Source organism: Hippoglossus hippoglossus, chromosome 10 (assembly GCF_009819705.1).
Source record: "Hippoglossus hippoglossus isolate fHipHip1 chromosome 10, fHipHip1.pri, whole genome shotgun sequence".
Lineage (NCBI taxonomy): Eukaryota > Metazoa > Chordata > Actinopteri > Pleuronectiformes > Pleuronectidae > Hippoglossus > Hippoglossus hippoglossus.
Genome location: NC_047160.1, coordinates 21,454,837 through 21,478,938, shown reverse-complemented (window position 1 = coordinate 21,478,938; position 24,102 = coordinate 21,454,837). Strand labels below are relative to the sequence as shown.

General features: G+C 42.3%; 3 protein-coding genes across 8 annotated transcripts; all 3 read right to left on the bottom strand.

The window, feature by feature from the left end:
- Positions 1-228: 228 nt before the first annotated feature.
- On the bottom strand, positions 229-2,699 carry LOC117769272 (heterogeneous nuclear ribonucleoprotein A0-like). Of its 2 annotated transcripts, XM_034598086.1 has the most exons (2): positions 1,119-2,699; positions 229-1,073 (listed from the first exon to the last, which is right to left on the bottom strand). In XM_034598086.1, the coding sequence occupies exons 1-2, from the start codon at positions 1,789-1,791 to the stop codon at positions 868-870; spliced, it is 879 nt and encodes a 292-aa protein (XP_034453977.1). In that variant the 5' UTR covers positions 1,792-2,699; the 3' UTR covers positions 229-867. The 2 variants fall into 2 exon arrangements, with proteins under 2 accessions (XP_034453977.1, XP_034453976.1); XM_034598085.1 differs by having other exon boundaries at positions 229-2,699.
- A 704-nt stretch (positions 2,700-3,403) lies between these two features.
- LOC117769271 (heterogeneous nuclear ribonucleoprotein A0-like) lies at positions 3,404-7,473 on the bottom strand. Its single transcript, XM_034598084.1, has 3 exons — positions 6,253-7,473; positions 4,794-4,900; positions 3,404-3,503 (listed from the first exon to the last, which is right to left on the bottom strand). Exon 1 carries the CDS (start codon positions 7,327-7,329, stop codon positions 6,406-6,408), a length of 924 nt encoding a protein of 307 aa, XP_034453975.1. The 5' UTR covers positions 7,330-7,473; the 3' UTR covers positions 3,404-3,503; positions 4,794-4,900; positions 6,253-6,405.
- Positions 7,474-8,376: 903 nt separating this feature from the next.
- Positions 8,377-18,695, bottom strand: maea (macrophage erythroblast attacher, E3 ubiquitin ligase). 5 transcript variants are annotated; one of them, XR_004615188.1, is made up of 10 exons: positions 18,567-18,695; positions 14,506-14,715; positions 13,915-14,118; positions 13,647-13,769; positions 12,661-12,737; positions 12,381-12,489; positions 11,550-11,683; positions 10,411-10,606; positions 9,187-10,320; positions 8,377-9,151 (listed from the first exon to the last, which is right to left on the bottom strand). XR_004615188.1 is itself a non-coding variant. In XM_034598080.1 (9 exons), the coding sequence occupies exons 1-9, from the start codon at positions 18,633-18,635 to the stop codon at positions 10,225-10,227; spliced, it is 1,218 nt and encodes a 405-aa protein (XP_034453971.1). In that variant the 5' UTR covers positions 18,636-18,695; the 3' UTR covers positions 8,377-10,224. The 5 variants fall into 5 exon arrangements, 4 of the variants coding, with proteins under 4 accessions (XP_034453971.1, XP_034453972.1, XP_034453974.1 ...); XM_034598080.1 differs by having other exon boundaries at positions 8,377-10,320; XM_034598081.1 differs by having other exon boundaries at positions 8,377-10,320; positions 14,533-14,715.
- Between the last annotated feature and the right edge of the window lie 5,407 nt (positions 18,696-24,102).

The following is a 24,102-nucleotide window of genomic DNA, read 5'->3' as shown; positions in this document are numbered from 1 at the left end:
TTGTATTAAAAAGGCAGCATCTGAACTTATCAGCATTACAGTGCTAATTTTTGGTGAAGCACACAATCAGCTTCCTATATCTTCAGTGTAAAATGGCCGATGAACATGAGATGCACTACTTCTCAGACAACACCCCCCCCTGGTGGTGGCTCATATCGCAAGATCCCAGACGATTGCTTCCTGGAAAAGGTGCCTCGTGGTAATTTAAATTAAAACTGCGAGATTAGATGGATTTTCAAAACATTAAAAACTTTAATAAAAGCAGAATACAACATATGGGGCAAACTGAACACATGGATTTCAAACTGAACACATGGATTTCAAAACAGTTTAATTTAATTTAAACAAAAGCCTGGAGGCCCTAATTGGACGGGATAGGTGGAAGAAGGTCATTCTACAGTCAAACAGAACAGTACGAAAAAAATACGTGTGTTTTTTTTAAGATCAACAAACTGAAAGCAGTCGAGTCCCACGTCGCCAGACAACTTCACCTAAAACCCTGAGCTCATGAAACAGTAACGCCATGTCTGCAAGACAAACAAACTCACATCTGAGTGGAGAAGCAGTGACTGACATGGATTACAAATAGTTCAAAACAATCCACCCCCCCCCCCAAAAAAAACAAACATTAAGTACAATTCAATAATTCACAATTCTTAGTAGTAAAGTCCATGTGTGGAATTAGAGGAGGTCGGGGGGCCGGATCCAGGAGGACAGTCTCATTCATTCATCCATCCATGGTGGGTGATGGGCCCTGAACCACGAAGACCCTTCATCCCCCCCCTCCACCTGGGCTTGTGTACTGTGTCCGTGTGTGTAGATTCAAGTTCAGAATTTTCCCCATAAACATCTCACAAATGGAGGGTGTCACTGATAACCTCCGCCGAATCCTCCACCGCCACCTCGGCCGTAGCCACCGCCGCCCCCTCCCCGGTTGTAAGGAGCCCCGCTCCTGTAAGAATAGCTGTCCGCCTTCATTGCACCATAGTTGGACTGCTGCTGTCCGTAGCCCTCCCCATAGTCCCCGTTGTTGTAATCGCCACCCTGGTCGTATTCTTCGTAGCCTCCGTAAGCTGCTGCTCCTCCGCCGCCGTTGTAACCCCCTGCGTAACCGTAACCGCCTCCGTAACCACCACCGCCGCCGTAACCGCCGCCGCCGCCGTAGCCTCCCCTGTAGCCGCCGCCTCCTCCTCTTCCGCCGCCGAAGCTCGGCATCCCTCTGCCCCGGCCCCTGCCTCCCCTGCCGCCGCCGCTGGACATCTCCTGCTTGGTCATCGCCTTCTTCACCTCCACCTGGTTCCCGTCGATGTCGTGGTATTTGGTGTTCACCGCTTTCGTGGCGGAGTCGCTGTCCTCGAAGTAGACAAAGGCGAAGCCCCTCTTCCTGCCGGTCTGCTTGTCGGAGATGATCTCGGCCTTCTCCACCACGCCGAACTTGGAGAAGTAGTCGACCAGGTGTTCCGACTCGAGGTGGTCCTTCACGCCGCCGACGAAGATCTTCTTGACATTAGCGAGGATGTCCGGCTTGCTGGCGTCCTCCCGGGCTATGGCCTTTTTCAGTTCCACGTTGTTGCCATCGACAACATGTGGCTTAGCCGCCATTGCTGTGTCGGCCTCCTCCGGTGTCGAGTAGGTGATGAAGCCGAAGCAGCGAGACCGCCCGACCGCCTGGTTCATGACCACCACGCAGTCGCTGAGCGTCCCGAACTGCTCGAAGTGACCGCGGAGGCCATCGACCGTGGTCTCCACATTCAGTCCTCCGACAAACAGCTTACAGATTGTGGTCGCCATGACTGACTGTCTTAGGGGATGGAAGCCTCGGAGCGTCGCTCTTCTTCTTCAATGAGACGCGTTTGGGCGTTCCGCTCCACTCGCTCGCCGCCGTAAGACGTATCAGTCGCTGATTGGTCGTCTTGAAAACAATCTCCACTCTGATTGGCTGAGGAGGGATTTTCGTTGCTGGCGCTTTCACGTCCCCTCGGAGATCTTGACTTCCTTCTCTCGAAGCGGGGTTTTTCAACCAGTGTCCTTCATATAAAAACAAAAAGCACTACTACACTGCTGTGGTATTTAATAAAAAGTATAAAAGCCATCCATTGAAGTACAAATACTGCATATGTTTGGAGCACTAGCTTTGCTGCAGTACTATCACATGACAATATAAAAGAGCAAACAAGATGAAACTATGTCCCATTTACTTTACTTAATACCTGTACAATGTAAAGGCCTCTCTTCTTTAAATATACCAGAAATCTGAACTATAGCTTAACAGGATAACAACAGATCTCCAGCCACAGTTTGAAAATAAAATTTTTACATTAAATAAAACATTAAATAATCAAGTGTCCACACTGTAAATCAGTCAACTGCAGCAATCTGGTATCACCTGAGAGGCTTAAGATGGAAACTCATTTTTAAGTACCAATTATCATACCCAAACAAAAGCAACACATTTTCCCCTATCAATATGACATTCATTATTTACAATTGACAACTGATCACACTGGTCTGATGAAATTAAAAATGAAGCACCAATTCACTCAGAAAACCACAAATGTCTTGCATAATAGTTTTGCAATCTTCGGTGACCAACACTGACTCAATCACTTCAAGGATGTTCCCGACTCATTAAAACACTAATTCTTTATAGTAGCATATGTTAAGACGTGTGGGCTGTGCTTAAAATCTCACAACTGTACTGTGGAGTTGTGAAATGCAGTTTGGCCTTGAGCTTACAGCTTCTGCTTTTCATTAAAGACGAAACTCGTCTTGCTCTCCTCCTCCAGGCTGATGCAGGGAAATAAATCTTCAGGTTGCTTCTTAAATTCATTTCAAAAGATTCCACATCACATTAAAGCATGTTGCAACACGCCAATGTTTTTAAGGAATTGCTTGCTGTGATCACTCACTGGAAGTTCTTCTGGTCAATAGGAATTCTGCAGTATCTGCTTACAGAATCCATCGAGCTGTTAAACCAGGTGGTCAAGTTGGTTTCTTTACGTTTTAAATTCTGCTCCATACTTTGATAAGGAAGTAACTGAGTGTAAAGCATAGCTTATATACATAGGAAAACTAGTAAAACGCACCTTTCAACGGCCACATGCTGAGATACAGAAACCTGGCTCCAAATAAGATTCTCACACAGCTTTCCTTGGTTTCCACTCAAGAGGCACATATCATAACATTACCAGTCCAGCCAAGCTTTCACCAATACCAGCACACACTTAAGGCATTACAGTACTGCAAATTCACAAAAACGTTTTCAAACTCAGATATTGATAATCCACCATTGGTTCTTTGTCCTCACAAGCATGATCATATTCAGTGACCCTATGTAAGATGTGTCCCCGGGAGAGGCATTCAACCAAACCATGCTCAATATAAAAAAGTAATACAGCAAGTCTGTTGGTATAAAAATATATATAGATTTATTTTTGCATCAAAAGCCAAACCATCTTAACAGAGGTTTCTTGTCCTAAGGAATGATCCGAGGCATCATTGACCTATAAAAGATAAAACAGAATGGAAAATTTACACCCCGCTCACCAAGTCATGCATCACAAGCACAGTAGTTTTGACACATCAGGACAACTTGTGTCACACTAGGTCTTCTGGATCATCATGTACATCAGTTAGATTAATTTAAGGATTATACTTTCCTCATATTTTACTGTATGAAACTTTAGTTATGTCTCACATTTGCCATTACAGCATGTACAAATTACAATGCCAATAAATTGGTGAGCTCAGGTTTGATTACTCCAGTTCACTCTTTAACATTATGAACATTTTGTACCTCATCTGTTAGCGTACATCACCAATGCCAAAATTGCAGCAATCTTAAAATTTTACAATAAAAGCAGCACTTTTTTTTTTACACACTGACTTTGATATCAGATCAAATGGGCCAGTCACAAGCCTTCCTGTTGGCTTTTGAAATTTGGACTGATCTATGTACCATCACTGAGACACATGGCGACATACCTGCATAATTCTGTTTCCTGTTAATCACAAACCTAACCAGAATTAAGAAGCGTTCTCAGGTCATGGTCTGGAGCCAGTTTGAAGAAAATTTTGTGTGCAGAAACTGTTGGAACAAGGCAACTATAAACATTTAACTGTAATACCTGAATAAACTTGAGGTCGGATAAATTTTGTATAACTTTTTATTCAAAGTGAACAGACATGTGCGTAGCAAAGTGTGCATTTAATCAAAGTGGCAAGTTTCCATCATTGTTCCCTATTTTGAAGCAAGTCTGCAGACAGATGTTCCTTCTTAACTGATATGACCAATAAAGTCATTCAACTTTATTTCTGCTTGTCCTTGAAGAAAAAGTAGATATTTAGTATATACCTTCATTAAAGTGTGTTGACATAATTTATTGTACTTTGAAAACTTATGTTGAGTGTATCTGCATCATCTGAGGACAATAATTATAATACTTACATAATGTTCAATGTATCTTCAAATAACCCATTACTCTTTGGGAATGCTGGTTATACTTGTAGTTTTTGTTGACGCAAATTGATTCTTTTCTCATTTGACTTGGAGTAATACCTCTCCAGGTCAGATAAAGTATAATAACATCCTAAAAGGGAATCCACTAATGTCCACAACCTGCAATGAGAGGTCACGTCAAGTAATATTCACAGTAATAAAATAAAATCAGTGGGGAGCATTCACTTCACTGGTGAAACACCCCAAATCACAACCTCTCAGGTCAATAACCCTGTGCGATGCATTCATATTCATTTTGACCACACACTGGAATCCGTTGTGAAATTGACTTCACCTGAGGGGGAGAAGACACAGCCTCTCTCGGTCCCCCCCGCCAGCATGGAGACACACACCCCATCGTTTTCAGGGGTGATGTCCTCGTACCCAGGTTACCATAGCAACCTGGAGGAGATGGGAGAGAGACAAAGTGAGAAACTGCACACAGAATAGTTTTCTGGAGGAGACACCAATTTACTGGCTCCATTTAATGGTGGAACTAAATTTGGGTCTCCTACCGTCCAATTTAAGTTAATAAAAGACCAAATGAAGTAACCCCCCTTAATTTAAGATTAGCTACATATAAAAAAAAGGCGCATTGAGCTATGATGAGTAGTCGTTTTAAATAAATGGCGCCCTTGTGCACCATGTCAAAGATATTCCATACATGGTTGACCAACACAGAGTGAAGACAGGTTGATTTACATACCTAGTTTGCTGGATGTGGATATCCTAAAGAGATATTTCAGACTCCTATCACAATCGACCCCAGGTAATCAACAGGGTCTTGAAGTATCCTACAAACAAACTGCTAGGCTATTTTGGCTGGGATAGCCTACTGGAATAAGGAGTAAGAACACCTAAATGTAGGAATAATCAAAGATAAAATATCAGAGCCCTCATGTCCACATAAAGATATGTATTAAAATATGTTAAAAATGAGAAGAAATATAAAAAAAAGGATATTAGCAAAGGTCAAACCCTACAAAGCCAACATGCATTGGCTGTGGGTAGACTACAACCATTCATTTCACCCACCTGAGTTTAAGGGAATAAACTGCGGGAAAGAACTAAAGATCAAGAAGGAGAAGATAAAACCTGTGGATAAACTTGAGGAAGCCTGGTTAAATAATAAGTAAAATAACTAAGCTAAGTGGTATAACGTTTTATTTAAAATGAACATACATAAGCATACCAAAGTGTTTTAACAGTAGATTGGATCTCCAGACATGAAAGTATACAATATACATTAGATATTGCTACAGGTAAATGGAAAAATGAACAATACTTAGGTTGAAACTAGTACTATGCGTGAGGAGTTTGAATACAATATAAGGGGAAGGAAACAAGGAAACTGGATCCTGCAGTGTCACGTTCCCGCCTTCGCTGAATGACCCAAAGTAAATCATACAAATCGGTGTTTTATCAGTAAAACAGATCTATGAAATCCAAAATCCACATAACATGCTTTCTCATCCTCATACATTGAAATCACACTAGGTTTACTTCAGGAAACAAAGTATAATCTAAATTGCTTTTAAAAATGTCAGCAAAAAACAATCCTACATTGAAAAAGCTTTCAAAAAACAACGAGTGAACGCAAATAAAAAAATTAATAACCTAATCGACAACCACACTGGCGTCTGTGTGGGTCCATAAAAGGGATCATTGTGTGTTTTATTCTTGTTTATGTGTCCTAGTAGAACGGCAAACAGCTGCTCGTTATTATCAGGCTTTCTGGGAAGTGACCTTCCTACCTGTTTGGGGTCTTCGTTATGATTAGAGGGGGTCTCTGTGTCCATATCTCTGCCATGGTTGGGTTTCACGGCAGACGCCCCGTAACTGAATTTGAGTTTAGGCTGGAGGTCGGTTGAGGCGGGGGATGGGTGGTCGGGTTTCCATTGTGCAGTCTAGTAGCCGCCGCTGCCATAGCCTCCTCCTCCTCCTCTCGGGTAGCCACCGCCGCCGCCACCGCCTCCTCTGGTGTAGGGAGCCGCGCTCCTTTGGCCGCCGAAGGGCCCGCCTTTCATCGGGCCGTAGCCGGAGGTGTGCTGACCATAGCCGCTTCCAAACTCGTTGTAGCCGTTTCCACCACCATACCCACTTCCCTGGTCGCCATAGCCGCCGCCGCCATATCCGCCGTAGCCTCCTCCGTAGCCGCCACCGCCGCCGCCATTGTAGCCTCCGCCATTTCCGTAGTTGTAGTTTCCGTACTCCCTGTTGCCGTAGCCATTTTGACCACCCCGCATGCCTCTTCCCCGTCCACCCCCCATCCCCATGCCGCCTCTGCCGGACGCCTGCATCTCCTGCTTGGTCAGGGCTTTCTTAACCTCGACTTTGTGTCCGTTGATGGAGTGAAACTTCACCACAACCGCCTTGTCGGCCGCATCGTGCTCGTTGAAGTACACGAAGCCGAAGCCTCTCTTCTTCCCGGTCTCCTTGTCGGAGATGACTTCGGCCTTCTCGATCTCACCGTACTGGCTGAAATGGTCCATGAGGTGCTCCTCCTCGATGTCGTCTTTCAAGCCACCGACGAAGATCTTCTTCACCTTGGCGAGGGCCTCGGGTTTGTTGGCGTCCTCCCTCGCCACGGCGCGCTTCACCTCGACCGTGTTGCCGTCGACGGTGTGCGGCCTAGCCCCCATGGCGCAGTCGGCCTCCTCCGGCGTGGAGTAGGTCACAAAGCCGAAGCAGCGCGACCTCTGCAGCGTCTTGTTCACCACCACCACGCAGTCGGTCAGGGTGCCGTACTGCTCGAAGTGCTTGCGCAGGCCATCGCTGTCGGTGTCCACGTTGAGTCCGCCGACGAAGAGTTTACAAAGCTGGTCGCTCATTTTCAGACAAAGGAACCGAGACGCTGGCTGAAGTCACGCAGTCGTTGGGTAATCTCAAAATGGTGGAGGAGGGGAAAGAACGCAGCAGCATTTATACCGGAGCGCGGCTCGAGAAAAACGGCGCCTCCTCTTCCGGTCCGCTGCGAGCTCTTCAGCGCGTAAACAACTCTATATACGTAAAGAGAGAGAGAGAGAGAGATAGAGAGAGAGTTGTTTACCGATATATATACATATTTAAAAAAAACTCTAAAACAATTAAGAAATGAAAACTCAAACTATGATGGTTTCCACGAGATCATCCCAATTAATAAAACGTAGACTCGCGTGTTAATAAAGCTTAAAAGCGAGTTTCCACGTTTTTTTATGTTATTGTTTTGGGTTTAAAACATTTTAGTGAGAACCATGAGTTGCTGGTTTGGATTCAACAGGTCACTGGGCTCGCAGCGCTTATTCAACGTGTCTGTTTGAAATTACATCTTTCATTCATACACGTAGTACGTCACTGTAATTTGAGTATCTTTGGGTTTTGGACCAATGGGTCCCCTAAAACAATCACTTTAAAGATTGTTAATAGGGTTGTGGAAACCTGTAATATTTTTTTCACCAGATAATCAGTTTACAAAACAAAAACAGATTAATCAGATTTGTAAATGCTTAGTTCACCAAAATCTAAATCCCTCCTGGTGGCAGTGAGCTCCGTGAATTTCTGGCTTTGGAAAAATCCCAGGATTTATGTATTTGTACTGCAAAATCTTATAATTCTTCCTACTTGCAGTTTACTCATAAATCATGAACTATATATTAAGTTTATATATACATGTATGCTTTAGTTTTTCACTGCTACACCCTCCCCCCCCCCCACAAAAAAACATGACTCCAGGCTTCCTTCGCCCATAGAGATTCAGGTAGTTTCAGGTGAAAGACACAACACATTGCATTTCCATGTGAACAGACATGAACAGTTTACCTCGTCACACCTTCCGCAGCTTATGTTAATGCTGAGTTTGGAGCCCACACAGCGGACATTGCAAATAAAGAAACACCGAATTCAAAGTTCACTGAAATCTTTATGAGGCATATTGCTATGAAACAATCCCTTTATCTATTCTAACAACACAAACACACAGGACAGTCTGTGTCTTTACAGATACAGTTCCAAACCATTAATGGGACACAAATGAGGCATCTTTTGGTTTGTCCATAAACAACAAATGGAAGAAATGACTTACCACAAGACTGATCATGTTCAACATAAAACTGCAATTTTGGATTGTTTTGAATGGGTGTTGTTACATTTCTACCATGTAAGTTAGTTGTGCGTTAGCTGACCCTGAAGTCAACTTTCATGTCCCACTACTCCACAATCCAGGTTTGAGTACGTCATGTGCTGTTCCCATTTCCAGTCCATCGTCTAGAAAAAGTCGTAAAGGTCAGGTTATGTTTTTACAATACTAAAAGCAAAAGTTTTTACTTCTCGAACTGCAAGAAAAGCAAGATGGTTCAACCAACATAAAGAAAAGATTGTGCATGACAGAAATTAACTACTGATGAAAATGTACTTTTATGCCAAGTAGACTGCCAAGTAGTGTTGGTACCACAAGCAGCTTTAACACAAGCAGAAGAGCAAACAATCTGCACAGTCCTTTTATATCTTGTTTGAAAAATAGTAATGGAATAAGAAATATATGAAATTAAAATTAAAAACAAGTTTAATTATGAAATTAAAACGATTTCAGTAAGGTTGAATTTGTGGGACACTTTTATGTTCATATCACTGAATGGTTTCCAGTCTTTTAGCTGAAGAAAATAAAGTCGAGTCGAGCTGAAAATGAAAAAAACACAAGAAAAAAGGAAGACAATTTTGTTTATCCAAACAAAGTTGGTTATCTTGTTTGAATATTGTGTAATTTTCATTTTGGTAGTAAATACACTATAATTGACACTACCAAGTTTGTGAAACTAACAGCTTCCTCAGCATCGAGGAGTTACACCGGACAACCAGTTAACTGGAGGATACTGCAGGTCATGTCAGGTCAACAGCCAAGAAAAGACTTGTTCAGCTCACACAACATCTTTGCAGGAGGTTAATCTTCGTCGTCGTTACTTGTCCCCAAAAAACACCCCAGAATTTACACATGAGGACGACCAATTTCTATCTAATATTTACATTTGAAAAGGAGCAGCCCAATCAGACTCCAGTTTCACAGCCAAGGAGGGTGAAATGCAAAAATGTTAGTAGGCAGTTTTAAGGAGGCAATTAATATATGCCCTCAACAATCCATCAAACAGCACATGGCTAAAAGACAACAGCATGCATCACATAATAAGATGCTACTATGAGACCAGGCAGCCATGTTTGTCTTTAAAAGAAAAGCCCAACTCTCATGTGTTAGTCTGCTTAATGTTGTGAGTCAACACAGTCCTGCCACGTTATTTAAGTAACAAAGGAACACGACTAGTAAAAGGAAAAAAGGCAAAGTAACCTCAACAAGATTTTATTTGTTGTAGTAAAATCGAACATCTATCTAGTCGTTTTTACAACCCCTCAGTCCTTTCCCTCTCGTCTTTAATCTTGAGAGTGAAGGCTTGTAAGATAATGACGATGTTAATAGTCCATGTGCTTGAATGAATCAGATCGAACGACTTGTAGCCACTGCTAAAACAGTCTGAAAGGAGTCGAGCCCAGTTTCTGTGTGATAGAGTTGGGGGGGGGGGGGGTGAAAAGGAATCAATCATGTAATTTTGGGTGGGGAGGGGTTTGTAGGGTATTTTGCGTGTGTCTGTGTGGGGGGAGGGCGGTAGGGCACTAGATCACAGCTCCACGGGTGGCAGGTCACAGGTGATGAATGACCGTTTTCCATCATGTCGACGTTCAGACCGGGCTCATCTGAGTGATCACATGATGTAGACCTTCTCAGCCTGAGAGAAGTTGAAGACTTCTTTGGTTCTGGGACACACCACTTTGTCATCTTGGCGGATGGACAGAAGGGACTGGAAGAGATAATACAGAGCCGATGATGAATTAAGGAGAGAACAGTCTTATTATCCTAATTGTAAGTGTTCATCTTGTGGGGTACTCACATTGTAGCCGTACACGTAACCATTAGGAAGCATCATCGGAGGGTTGTTTTCATTCATGACCTCTCCAGAGATCTTGCAAACTAGTCTGGAGTTGGCACAATGGGCCATGGGCAGCGGCTGGGCCAACTTGTTTAGAGATTTACTGCACACAGGGCAGTCTGGGTTCTTTGAGGTACCGTCCTCCTTGTAGCACTGACTGGAATAGGCAATAAGGTTAAGTACCAAAACTTGATGTTATCGCAGGTCTCACAGCAAGAGAAAGAGCAAAAAAAAGTTATAAAGTGCAATGGACCCTATTTGGCGAACCTTAAGAACTCTGCCCTCATTTTAAATCCCATGTCTGTTTTCCTCTTCATTCATTATAAAAGAAATTCATATTTTGCGATTTAAATAGGTTTAATTGAGGAGTTATAACATCAGGGTAAATATGTTAGGGCCTTTTCCACTGACCAAAAAACCCACTGACATGTGGCTTTTGTCTGCAGTGGGAATCGATTCAATCAGCAAATGACTCTGCAGGAGACACAGGTTTTCATCGGACCTGGCTTCGATCAGCAGAGATGGAAAGGAGACACCAACATGCTGCACTGGTGAAGAAAAACAGAAAGGCAACCTCCCTTACTGGTATTGGGAACAAAGCCAATTGCCTCTTTAAGCAGATTTACCAGTGTGTAAAAAAGCTGCATATCCTCGCTTGTTTTATTGTAAAAGAGGAACAACTTTCAGACAGTAAATCTTCATCATATGAAAGTCTGCTCCATGTGTGTTAAACCTATTGGACCCATTCATGACATACAGTAGCTTTCATCGTGCCAGCATCGATTGCAGTCTGCAGTGTAGCTTAATAACACTTCAGTGATTTTACTGAATTACAGTGAACAGTTACATTTCACCTCTGTCTGTCCATGTCCCTCTCTCTGTCTTGATTCACAATTTCTCTCCGTCCCTCAACATTTAAACATCACTATCATTTGCTCAATTTCCTTCTTGTGGTAACAACACTATATTCACCGAAGCCAGGCAGCGGCAAACACTTTTGAGATAGAGAGTCAGCTGATATTGTTGACCCAAACTGATAAGACCCCTGCATCAGTGTGGCCTGAATGACCTCATATTGGAAACAGACTATGGTAGGATACGGTGTCTTGATGGCAGACAGCCCAGCCTGTAGGGTTATAGTGAACACAGAGTTGTTTCCAAGCTGGTGCAGTCTGTAGTTGTCATATCGGAACTGCTGGATCAGCATCTTCCAGCGGGCTGGATCCAAAAGATCCTGAAGCAACAGAAAAAACAAGAGAAAGACATTTTTAAACCGACAGTAACCCAGTAATTACTATTTGTGAAATGCCGACCAGAGTGTTACATAAGCAACGGAAAACCCTACAAATTAAACTGAAAAAGAGGACAGACACACACAACCACTAGAGAGTTTCCAATTTAAACATTTTACAGAGAAAAATAATAATAAAAATGAATAAATTTGAGATGAATAATTGTTGTCATGATGCCATGGTAAAACCCCATTTCTCAGAAGACTTTTGTCGCCCACAAAAGATTAAAAATAAAAACAGTTAAAAACAGATGCAAGTCTGAAGTAGTGGAGAAGAGGGAAGTGATTTTGTTTTTTTCAAGAACACACAATGCCATCTAGTGGCTTCTCTGTTGCTATAGCACTTCCTCTGCTTGATCTCTACAAAGTGGTGTATTATCAATCATCAAATATTGATGCCATTAAATTAACATCTGTTAATCCACAGTTTGCAAAGTCATGTTGCTCATTGTGTAGTAACCGCTGCTTAAATGACATAGTAGAGTGTGGGAAGACTATTTCAGTTGTTTCTGTGCCAGTTCTGATAATGATAAGAATCCCACAAGTACACCACAAAGTTCCTTGGTTAAATGTGTGTCCAATAAAATCTTACACATGTACATATATATGTAGATTACAATGGTTAGACCATCGGCGTTACCTTGTATGGAGAGATGTGTGTATCTGATGGGAAGGCCAGCATCCCCATCACCTGCCGAACCTCATCCAACTGTCCACCCTCTGCTTGGCTGAAGTGTTTCCTGGCATGTCTGACACAAACACAAAGACACACATTAACACGATCAATGGGGCAAAGATTGCAAATGCTCATTTTACATAAAATAGGTAGTTGGTGTATTTAGGGTGAAACTGTTACTGTGTTTGTAATGATACAGTGTGTGTTTGTATGTGTGTGTGTGTTGTGTTTCTGTGTCTGGTACCTGACTGCATCCATGCGTTTGTTTTGTCTGATGAGCTCGATGAACTCCTGGATTCTCAGACTAAACTCAAGACAACTCTGCCAAAAGAATAGAAACAAAACGATATTAAAAGCACTGAAATGCTGCAGAGCCCTCAGACTTTATCTTTTCTCCTTTCTGAACTCAGGACGTACTGCAGCATGGATGTAACTGATCCCTTTTATGTAACTGCTGTGGTGCTGGAAGATTCCATAGCTGCCTTTCAATGCTTTATCGACCAAATGTTTTTTTAAAAAGAGGAAAAAATGTCCTGCTGCAGTGGAGCTTGAAAAAGAGCACAGCAGTTGGTTGGCGTTAGCTTCCTAATCCTCTTGTGACATAATAATTCAGTTGGAAATTTCCCGAATGCTCGCAGCAGGGAGTAAAAAGCATCAGAATAGTCTTGAAACCTTGTAGGTTTTTTGGGCATCTCCCTACAACAATGTTGACTCTGCTAGTAACAGTTAACTGAGATGATTATCATGCATTCCTGCAGGTCTGATCTCACTTAGTAGGGATGTCAGAAATACCTGAATTTTGGTAGCTGAAATCAAAACCATTAAAAACCCACAATTCTCATAGACACCCCCACTACTTCGTACTTCTGGTTTAATGGGATAATCCCAGGATTAACACCTCAGAGACTACGGGATTCTAATCCATTATAATGTTGCAGTTGAGTTCAACTTTTCCAGTATTGCTTTAACTTGCTGCCACAGACAGAAGAGCAAAACACCCGAAATAAAATAAATCTCATTAAAGTCTTTCCGTGCAGTGACTTTGTTCCAATGATCACTAAGAGCCGAAAATAATCATCACACAAAAATAATGACATTTGCATATTCTATCAATTTCTGCTCGCTTGTTATGCTTGACCTTTTTTTGTTTGCTTTCTAAGCATTTGTCAGAAATCAACTGAAACCATTTGCATTCCAGAGGCTAAACTTGAACTGTTGTAAATTAACTACCTTCATTTTACGGAGGCGGGACTTGTTGTCGTGGCACCAGGCTAAACAGGTGGCGGTCTCCTGCCTCTCCAGAGACTCCTCCACCTCCTTAGCTGTGAGGAACATTTCAATGTTCACCAGATCCTAAAAATATAGACAACGTGTAAAAGAGGGAAACAAAAAACAAAAGTACAATTGTGATCAGATAATTAAATTCAAAAAGCACACACATGCAATAATATCTGTATAAACTAAAACTGATAGTCAGGGTCAGTTAGTATTGAATCACCTCTATACCGCTCTGTCTGGCCAGTTTAACAGCTGTGTTGTAGTAGCCGCAGCGCAGCAGATGCTCCACCATCATGCGATCCATGCGTTTCTTCTTCCAGAGGTTGACTGAGGCCGGCTGGTCGCTGCTGTGCTCCTTCAAGTGCTCGATGCGACGCTTACACAGCTTGGCACTCTCGTCTTCTGCCTGGATGGACTCTGCAGCCTATGTGACACACACGCTCATTCTTACTGTACTTATCACATGTAGTGAGTTCAGTGCATGTCTGAAAGCAGCTTTAGACTATTTGTCTCTTCACCAACTAGATGTTGGTATGTGACAAACATCTGCTGAACATTTTAGCACAGAGGTAAAAAAAACAGCCATGATAGCTTAAGGGCAGTTATCATGATTTCTAATATGTCTTGCATTTTAGTGTAAAAAGCTTTGAGAAAAGTTGATTAAATGAATCCCAATTAATGTAGCGATGGGATAACTGAAGTTTTCAAATTTCCAAATCTAACGATAGCAGCAAGACCTTAATCTAGAAGGAGTAAATTGACCAGAAATTGTGTTATGTTTGTATCTATAAGAGCACATTTAGTGGCTTGCCTGTTTGTATACATCTGTATCCCTCACCTTCCTTTTGAGGGCGCTGAGTTTCTCCACCACCCCATCCAGCAGTGACACCACAGAGTCAACCACTGGGAAGCTGCTCAGGGTCTTCTCCAGCTCCGCCACCACCATTGTCACGTGACTGGTCTCCCGGTCGATGTTCTTCTGAGCTGCTCTGAAGCGTTTGTTCAGAGTCTCGTATGGGACCTGTGAAGACAACGCCGTTGGATAGGATCAGGGTATGAAGCATTCGGGTTTGGCAGCGGCACAGAGCTAACGTGCAGATCAGTGCGTGTTAACAAAGCGTCGTCTTAACACACTCAAATAAAAATGTAATCTGTCTAATTCAGGTTCAGATTTTGAAATGTAGGAATTTATTTAGATAGATATCCTACTACACCCTGCTAGTCACATATACAAATGATTGTCACTGTTCTGAAAGGAGTGGATTTTAAAGGCTAATTCAAGTTCAGAAATACTGTAAAACTGCTCATTATATAATATGACTGTTATTGAGGTATTATCTCATATGGCAGTCTAAAGTTACTATGTCCTTGTTATTGTAAAACCACCTGAAATTAGGAAATCGTGAAGTTTAGTTACCTTACAAAGAGCCCTTTATATCTAAAGAGGGGCCTTTTGTGTTTTTTGTTACCTAAACGCCACCGTAGACTCACCTATAAGCTTGAAAAGAGAGGGTGAGGCACCGGGTATTCAGTTGGTTGTAATCTGCAACCTCATTGTTTTCATTTTTAGCTGCTGGACCAGTAAAAATACACAAAGGGCCAGTAAAACTCGGATCTACTGGCTGTTAGGCAGCAGGGAAAAGCAATGTTATTTTGGACACTGGAGTTTGGCTCTAGTGAAGTATATAATCTGGTCAAATTTGATATTTTAAAAAAATTCTTTCACTAAGAATTCCGCTGGCTATATTTTCAAACCAGACTCCAGAGTCTCTAAATAATAATTACCCAAGAATAAGAATACATAAGTGCATCTTCTATTAACAAGCAGTAAGCACAATAAAAACCCAATTAGCTTTATCAAAGAGAACTTTTAAACTATGAGATCTGTGTGATGTTAATGAAACCAAACGACAGTGTTTTTCTTGCTCTCTGTGAACCAGCTTCACATAAAACAATGAGGAGAGCTTTCATCCATTGGGAATATTTTCTCTCTTTTAAGTTGGAGCCAAGTTCATTTCACAGATCACTAAGACTGGAGAGAAACATCAGAGAAGTGGAGCATCACAGGATGTTGTTGCTTTGCTGGAATTTGGGGAATTCAGCTCTAATTTTGCTGAATTAAAACCCAGAATAGGATGCCATGATTCAGATATTTAATTGTACCATGGAACAGTTTCATACGCACTAGTAAATATTCATTGCTGCTCTGCTGGCAGAAAACAGCAGGCTTATTCTGCTCAGGAATGTGCACAGCCGCTGTATGAGACAGGAAGGATGGATGAGACATTGCCTTTACATCGGTCTCTCCAGAATTTCTTATTCCAGTCTGTGTTTGAACAGCAAACATTGATTTTAGTGACACACTTGGCCAAAGATCAGCAGATTAATTCAGGGTCACAAAATGAAGGAGCCAGGCGAGATACTGATCATTACAGCGAGGTGTAGATCAAGCCACATTACCTCATTGCCTCTGTGATTTCTGGAAAATGCAAACATGTAGGGTTGGGCAGTAAAGTCACACAACCATCAAGAGATATATATCAACTGGCTCAGGGTATCTGCCAATACAGAGGACTCTTTGTCAATAGCTGTGGGGATCAGGATCATTTTTATGTTAAGTAGTGTGAGACCAGGGATTTCTGCGGCACTAGCAGTGACTAAATGAATGTGACTGAATCGAATTTATGACATTTACAAAGAGAGACATTTCATCATTGTATCATTTATTTCATGGCCAATGACCTGTTCGGCACTTTGAATAGTTTCAATAAAGTCACACCAAATTGTGCACACTTATGGAAATCAGTTCTCATCTTTTTCACCGAGATCCTTGTATTGCTCCCTGGGAAATTGGGGAAAGCCTAGAAAAACAAACAAACAAATACTACATCTGTCCCTTGATCCCAATCGGCACCAGGATTTCATGGGTTCTTCCCTGACCCTTACCACATCCTTCATGAGACTCTGTCCAGTAGTTTTTGTGTGAGGCAGACATGGCCTTTATTTTAAACCAACAAATCTGATGAAAGATTTTTTTCCTTTAACACTGAAGAGAAAATAATACATTTTGAATATGATCGGTTTCTAGAGCTAGCAAGATTCACTCTTCTCCAGTCAACCTTGATTAGATTGACAGTTAACAATGTAACTCAGTCATGTTTCAGACAGTAACTGTGGGGCCAGACTGACACTGTGTGACTGGTTGTCTTTCATGATTTGTTGTGAGTTGACTCAGTGCAAGAGACACTGACAAGCCCCACTCCTCACAGCACATATTAATCATTAATGATTATCGCAACACTTCTCTGGTAAAGTCTGGATGATAATGATGACAATTTGGACTAACCTTGAGAATACAGACACAATATCGTAGTGTTACACTATCAATAGACTGTAGAAGGCCTGTTTGTGCAGCTTTCAGGTTAACTACCAACAAACCACTGGCTTAGATGGTGTGTTACATGACAACACATGAACATTAGGGTTACTAGTATAACCTCACAATGAGGACAGGAAAACAAAAACACCCAAGGACGTAATATGCAACACATGCTGCAGCTTCATGTGTGTGTGAGGCAACATTACCATCCTGCTCAACACGTGTACACCACTGCTCCCCTCCCAGTGCCACACATCCCGTTTGGTGCCTTTTATAACCATCACTCCTGTCTTAAAATGGTGCCCATCATCCTCACTGCAGCATCCAGGCACCGGCAACACCAAACACGCCACGGGTTTTTTAAATTTTTTTTAAAAATAATGAATCATGGCAGCACCACACTAACGGTTCCCCCAACATTAAAGCTGCCAATACACCGGTACTCACGCCGTGTTCGTGTGTCCCCTGGAGGCGGCGAGCAAACCCGGACTCGCTCCTCGCTCTTCGGCTAAAGGCAGTGTCGCAGCACCGTTGTGTGGAATGGAGGAACAGCGCGTGTGTGCGGCGGCGGCAGCAGCCCGTGATTTCTCTCGCTGGCCATTTTGAAAGAAGCGCACACAGGCGGCAGCGATCTGATGACACTGCGCTTCCTCACGGGGCTGCTGCTGCTCGTGGCTTCACGGGCTGTCACCCCCCCGTAGACCCACCTCACAGCCAGATACTCAATCTCCAGGTGAAATAGGACATTCACCTTTATTTATATATATATATATATATGTATGATTAAAAAAAGAAAGATGGGAGGGTGTAAGCCACAGCCAGGCAGCCGACACAGCAGCTAGCTAGCGGGGGGGACATGCCGCCTGCACGGGGCTTCTTCCCTGACGCCGTGTCTGCTTGTTGAAGGACAGACGGACCACGTTGCTGGATGATCTGTCACCGTGGTCCACTGGTCATATTAGCATCTATGTGCATGGAACAGCCCAGCTAGCCCCCGGGTACCTAGCTTAACTTAGCTTCAGCATCAAAGCTAATTCGGGTCTAACGTGCACACATCCCCCCTCCTCCCCTCCTCCTCGGCGTTAGCCTGTTATCTGACATGACACCCGTGCTGCTGTAGAAACCATCTTGTCAAAAAACAACTAGGTTTAAACTTGTGCTAACATCTCTGAGGCCTTCGACACACTCACCGCCACGGATATAAAAAACCCCATTAAAGCCGCACACACGCGAGCTAATTAGCCTCTTATATGTTTGTATCTATCAAACTCTGTGTTATTTACTGTCGCTTTTCAAACACAGGTATTAAATGGACGCTGCTACCTGGCTAAGCTAGTCCAGGCAGCGTTAGCCTCCCAGTCAAGTTCGCTTGCCCCTCGGTATCTAATGAACCAGAAATCCCCGTTAAACCAGCAACACCGACCGAACTGTGTGTTTCAGCAGCGCGGTGCTCGTCGGGCTGTGGGTATTTAACCGTTCCGGGGTGCATTTACCTTCAGGGTGGGGTATTCTTGGACTTTGAGAGCCATGGACAGTTGGGATGCTGTCTCCTGCACCGCCATCTTGGTTTTGTGGTTCTCTTGTGGTTGTTTGTGTTTTTTTTTTTTTTTCTCTCCATCAACTCAGAATGGCCTCGGCGCTCACTACCGCCACCTGGTGGGACGGTGTCAGCACTGCCGGTGTGGAGCAGAGATTCAGATGGTTTTGATTCAAGATGAGAAATAATATAAAATCTAATCTAACAATTATTTTCATTTATTGATTAATTCAAGGATCGTTTTCTTGATTAATTTATTAATCATTCATCGGTAAAAGATTTAAAATGTTCAAGAGTTTTCAAATATCTTTTTGTCTTTTTAAACTGAGATATTCAAGTCTAAGGAAAAATAACAAAACAAAATAACAAAAATTATTATCAGGACTTTGTATCCACGCTTCTCTCACAACATATATGACATTTAGCAGATTTACTTATTTCAGTTCATAAACAATGTGGCCCAGTGTGAAAGCGATCCACATTTCTATAATTAAATCAAAGATTAACTGATGCGACTGTTTGAGCATCCACTTCAAGAATATGTGAGTTTGAGTCTCATCAGTCACTGTTTACATTCACATTGAGATGAGATCAACAGGATTGGAGTCCTGTTACTCTAATACAGCCCCTCTGTTGACCTAACTCTGAATTTGACTGAAAATAAATAATTATTATATATCAGGTTCCAATACCAGAGAAAAAATAGATGAGAGCTGCATGTAATCACATCAAATATAACCAGAAACCAATCAACTGATGTCAACAATGAAAACTCCAACTCCAGATTGAATATTTTTTTGGGGACTGTTAGTCCAACAAAATTAACAACTGTGGAAAACACATTCAGTTCTGAGAATTGTGATCACAAATTCTTAGAGATTACAATCAAAAATAATATTAATTAGATTAATTGATGATGAAAATGAATATGAGTTGTAGACCTGCTGTGGCGCCCAGGACTAATAAGTCACATCCAACATTCTCATAATACAAATCACTGGAGACTACAGTGTATAATAGACTATATATGTAATATACGTACTATACTATACTTCATGTTGCTTGTGTGTATAGGGAGTTGTATGGCAAGCGGGATTAAAAAAAACAGGGAATGATATGAGTGAAGAAGAGGGATTATTTTTGACGTGATGACAGTCAATACTAAAGTTTACAAATTAGAAGCAACAAAATGCAAGAAATCAAACTTGTACTGAGTGTTGAAATCCTGATGTTAGTGAGGATACAACACAATCAATCATTAGTTAAGGAATCCTGAATCCTGTTCATCCATGTGGAAACGAGTCTGGTATAAAACTCAAAACAGTTACTTGAAATAAAACCCCTGACAACTACGATAGAAATAATATAACATTATTTTTTCCACTGATGAGGAAATTAACTTTTTTGAAAAATAGAGACTTTTTTTCCCTTGAAATATAGATCACCCTTCATATGAATCCCCTCACTGGCTCCATACCATGTCCAGATTTCTTTTCCTGTGTGACTGGGAGCTCCCTCCCCCTGCTGCGGTGAACATGTTCCCATTGGCCACTGTCCAGTACCGAGCCGTGCTGATTGGCTGGCACATCGTGTAATCGCTTACAATTGGCCCATTACTTGCTGCATGTCCCACACACCCCCCACACAGCTTTAGAACAAAGTGAAACAGTGGACACACACTGAAAGAGAGAGAGAGGAAGGTGATGCAAGGTTTGTGATGTGTTTCTTGCCCCGTATCGAGTGCTTCCTGTGTGTGGCTGGTGTGTAGTGTGTAGTGTGTTTGTGTAAATGAGCACTGCTGCTGTTAGCAGAGTTAACTCGGCGCCAAGTCAGACAAGAGGGGAACTGAAAGTGTGTGGACTTACAGTGAGAATGTGTGTTTGTGTGTGTGACTGTGTTTACTTTTGTTTATGTGTGTACAGTGTGTGTTTGTGTCACGGGAGGAGTGTTATTTATAAAAGAAGAACTTGGCCGGTGACATTAGTATCTCTGCCTCTTAATAAGATGAATCTAATCAGAGTGGTTGTTAAATGTTGGAGCAATTTCTTGAATCTAGAAAAACAGTGAGTTCTTAATTCAGACAGATCATAACATCTGAAGACATCTATTTGAGATCTTGAAACTTTTGATTAGATTTTTTTTAAAGGATTTTCTGACATTTCACAACCAAACTCAACACAACATTTAATAATACAAATATTAAAGTTGGTTGCAGCAGTAAAATACACACTGAGAAAGTAGAGTATGTAATTACAGTTATCAGAAAATTTTGGATGTTTAATTCTATTAAAAGTAAATTTCTCTTTTCCTGTTGAGGGAGGAGACGTTCTGCTGACCGTGGTTTTCTCATCTTTAGATTCTAGCTGCCACCTTTTTTATCTATAAACCACCATCGTCAATATTAACACCTTAAACCATTACATTTTATTGACAGGTGTCAAAGGTCAATACATTTTCAGCATCTTACTTTTTGTGATATTATTGATTCTTCTTCATTTATTGTGCATATTTCTCCTCATCCTCACACCTGTCCTCCTACTCTGCTTCTCCATTAAACCCCCTTTTTTCCTCATATCTCATCTACCCTTCCACTCGTCTTTCCCACCCACCCACCTGCTCCTCCTCCCTCCTCTCCTACACGTGGGTTAGATACCTCATGCCTGCGGTACTCGTCTGATGCTATGGTAGATTAGATGGCTAGTCGCTCTAGTATCTCCTCTCTCCTCTGTAGCGGCGTCCACATTGTTCTGCAGCTCTGTCAGTATCCATATATCCAAATCAATGTCTGTTCATGTGCTTGCATCTGCACGTTTTTTTCTTTCAGCTTGTGTGATGCTGCGGTGTGTGTGTGTGGCTGCAGTATATGTTGTGTATGTGTGTTCACACATCCACGTGTCTCTTGCATCTTTGCGTTATGCATGCACGCTTTGTTGCAGCTGCATTATTTTCACACCTTGTGCTGCTTGTATGTGAATTTCTCGATGCACACACTTGTATCTTTGTGCATGTGCAGGCATGTATCATTGTAATTATGTGTATATGTGTGTGTATGTGTGTGTGTGTGTGTGTGTTTGTGTTTGTATGCGATAGCTCTAGGTCTAGCTGGCTGTTAGTCTTGATAAGGCCAGCAGTTGGGAGGTGTTAGGTCGGGGCTGCTGCTCGCCTGGCCTCCGCGTGGTGGATCTGCTGAGAAGGAGCTGAACCATTAGACACGCTGCAGTGACTACAGAGAGAGAAGAGAAGGGGTGGGGAGGATGGAGATGGGTGGTGTGAAAGCCCAAGATGGAAAGAGAGAGTGAAAAGAGAGATGTAGGAATGAGGAGGGAGTGGAGGGGTGAGGGAGCGTGATGGAGTGCGCATGAGATCGAGAGAGAAATTGGGAGGGAGAGAAGACAGAGCGCAAGATGAGCAGATGGAAGAGCAGGAGGTAAAGAGATGGAGAAGGGAGGGAGAGGGAGGCGACAAGCAGACAGAGGAGGGGAGGTGTGGGAGGAAGGTGGACGAGGGGGGAGATGGGGTGAGGAGTGGAGAGGTTGGGGAGATGGAGGAGGAGAGAAACTGAAGAGGAGGGGGACAATGAGTGTGTGGAGTGATACAGGGGAGGAGAGGGTGTGACTGTTAATGTCCACCCTCACACACGTGTGAACATCAGGGCTGGTTCACACACACATGAGAGAGTGAACAGTGCAGTTAAACAAACACTGTGAGGCCGGGATTCCTTTCATCCATCACCTCACTCCTTTCTCTCTCTCATTAAATATTCTAGCGATCATTACATGTCCCTGTCCCCTCTACCTCTCTATCTTCCCCTCTGCTTTTCCTTCCTTCCCGGCGCATCTAGAACAATCGTCTCTCCTTGTCTTCTCCTCTCTCCGTCCTTATTTAGAAGCACAGAGTGTGTTTCCTCTTGTTTTCCCGGGGAACATTTACGTCCCGCGTGTAAAACGTGGCTGTATAGTGAAGTTACCATCTGCCTTGTTGACAAGATAAATGTGTTGTTACCTTCTCACGTTGTGGACTTCACATTGTCAGTTGGAAGTTAGTGTGAGAACCAAAAACCAGACTTGTGCACCTGTATCCCACATGCAGCTTTTACATGTAACGCTTTAAGACACTGATCTCATAGCAGTAACTTCCCATGTGGGGGGGATGATTACTCACACAGCTAATTAAAGCTAATTAACCAGTTTTGGGATTGAATTGGGATAATTTGTTGAGTTGAACACATCGTGATTATTATGGGCTGGCATAAAACAGCAAGTGGCTGATACTGTCTGCAATGGGGAGCAAAATTTGATGCATCACCCGCTCACACAGCCTCTAAATCCCAAGTAGTCATTGTAATTTGAGCATAATTTAAGCTGCGGGACATCGGCTTTTCTTGCCTCACATCATCAGAAACAGATTTTTTGGACTCTTTATAAGAACCCAACATATATCATGGTTGGCCGATAAATATCTGCCAATAGGAGCCTTTCACAGACATATCGGTATATTTAAATATTTATCTTTTAGAATAAACAATGGAGAAAAGACCTAGGTTTATTTCCTTAAAGCTGGGGTTGGTAATCCTGGAAAACCTGACAAAAGCAGGCTACACTTTGAAAATATGGGCTATTTTTGGCCTCATTTCTGGATGGTTGGAGGAAGTGGAGACGCGTCGCCCGTCGTTATTTAAAGTCTACATACAGTTTTTACGCCTTTTTTTGACGGATGATTGAGTCATGTCTTCTCCCACCGTGTCTCCTCCTGGCGTGGGCGTCAATAAATGAACACACCTAGAGTGGACGTTTATTACTCATCTTCCTTGGAAAAGTACTTTTGAAGTACATTTCCTCTCTCTGTTTAGCAGCGGTTGACAGAAATGATGGGTGAGGGATGGGGCTGTGAGGAGATAACATCCGACACAGTGATGAAAACAATAGTTTCCGTGAAACCTCTGCCTCTTTTTGGATTTAAGCATCTCGCCCACTGGCTTTCTGTGACATTTACCAACAGCGAGGATGTGACGTAACCATCATCGCTGTTAACTGGGTTAGGCCCCGGCAGTTAGAGGGACGTCTGTGGCTAAAAAAAGCTGTTCACCCATTTTGAAAGCTGACAACCTTTTCAAAACAAAGCATATCAAGAACTCCATATTCATCAATTTATCACACACTTATTTATTGTTCAAATATCTGGAAAGCACTAGAATGAGTTGCATATCAACAACAATGTCGAGTATGTTCAGAATTTCACTTTAAATGGCGGAGGATATTTTCAGATGTGATGCTATTTACAAGTATGCAACAAACCTGTATACTTGCCTTTTGCCAAGTGTTTGTGTGAAAACACCTACAAATACAGCAGATTCCAGCTTGATGACATTTTAGTATGGAAGTTCTGTAAAACTGTGGGTTTTAAAGGTAATTGTCAACTGAAATAACTTCTTTAACAACACACTTGGATGTCAGAATTGTATTTGTATCATTGAAAAAGTAAATTTATAATAT

Excerpts from the sequence above, each read along its gene's own strand:
- LOC117769271 (XM_034598084.1), bottom strand. The coding sequence starts at position 7,329 with ATGAGCGACCAGCTTTGTAAACTCTTCGTCGGCGGACTCAACGTGGAC.
- maea (XM_034598080.1), bottom strand. The coding sequence starts at position 18,635 with ATGGCGGTGCAGGAGACAGCATCCCAACTGTCCATGGCTCTCAAAGTC. Across the intron at positions 11,684-12,380 it reads CACACATCTCTCCATACAAG|GATCTTTTGGATCCAGCCCG; the intron begins GTAACGCCGATG and ends CTGTTGCTTCAG. Across the intron at positions 10,607-11,549 it reads CTGTCTGCCATCAAGACACC|TCAGTGCTACAAGGAGGACG; the intron begins GTATCCTACCAT and ends TGCCTATTCCAG.
- LOC117769272 (XM_034598085.1), bottom strand. The coding sequence starts at position 1,791 with ATGGCGACCACAATCTGTAAGCTGTTTGTCGGAGGACTGAATGTGGAG.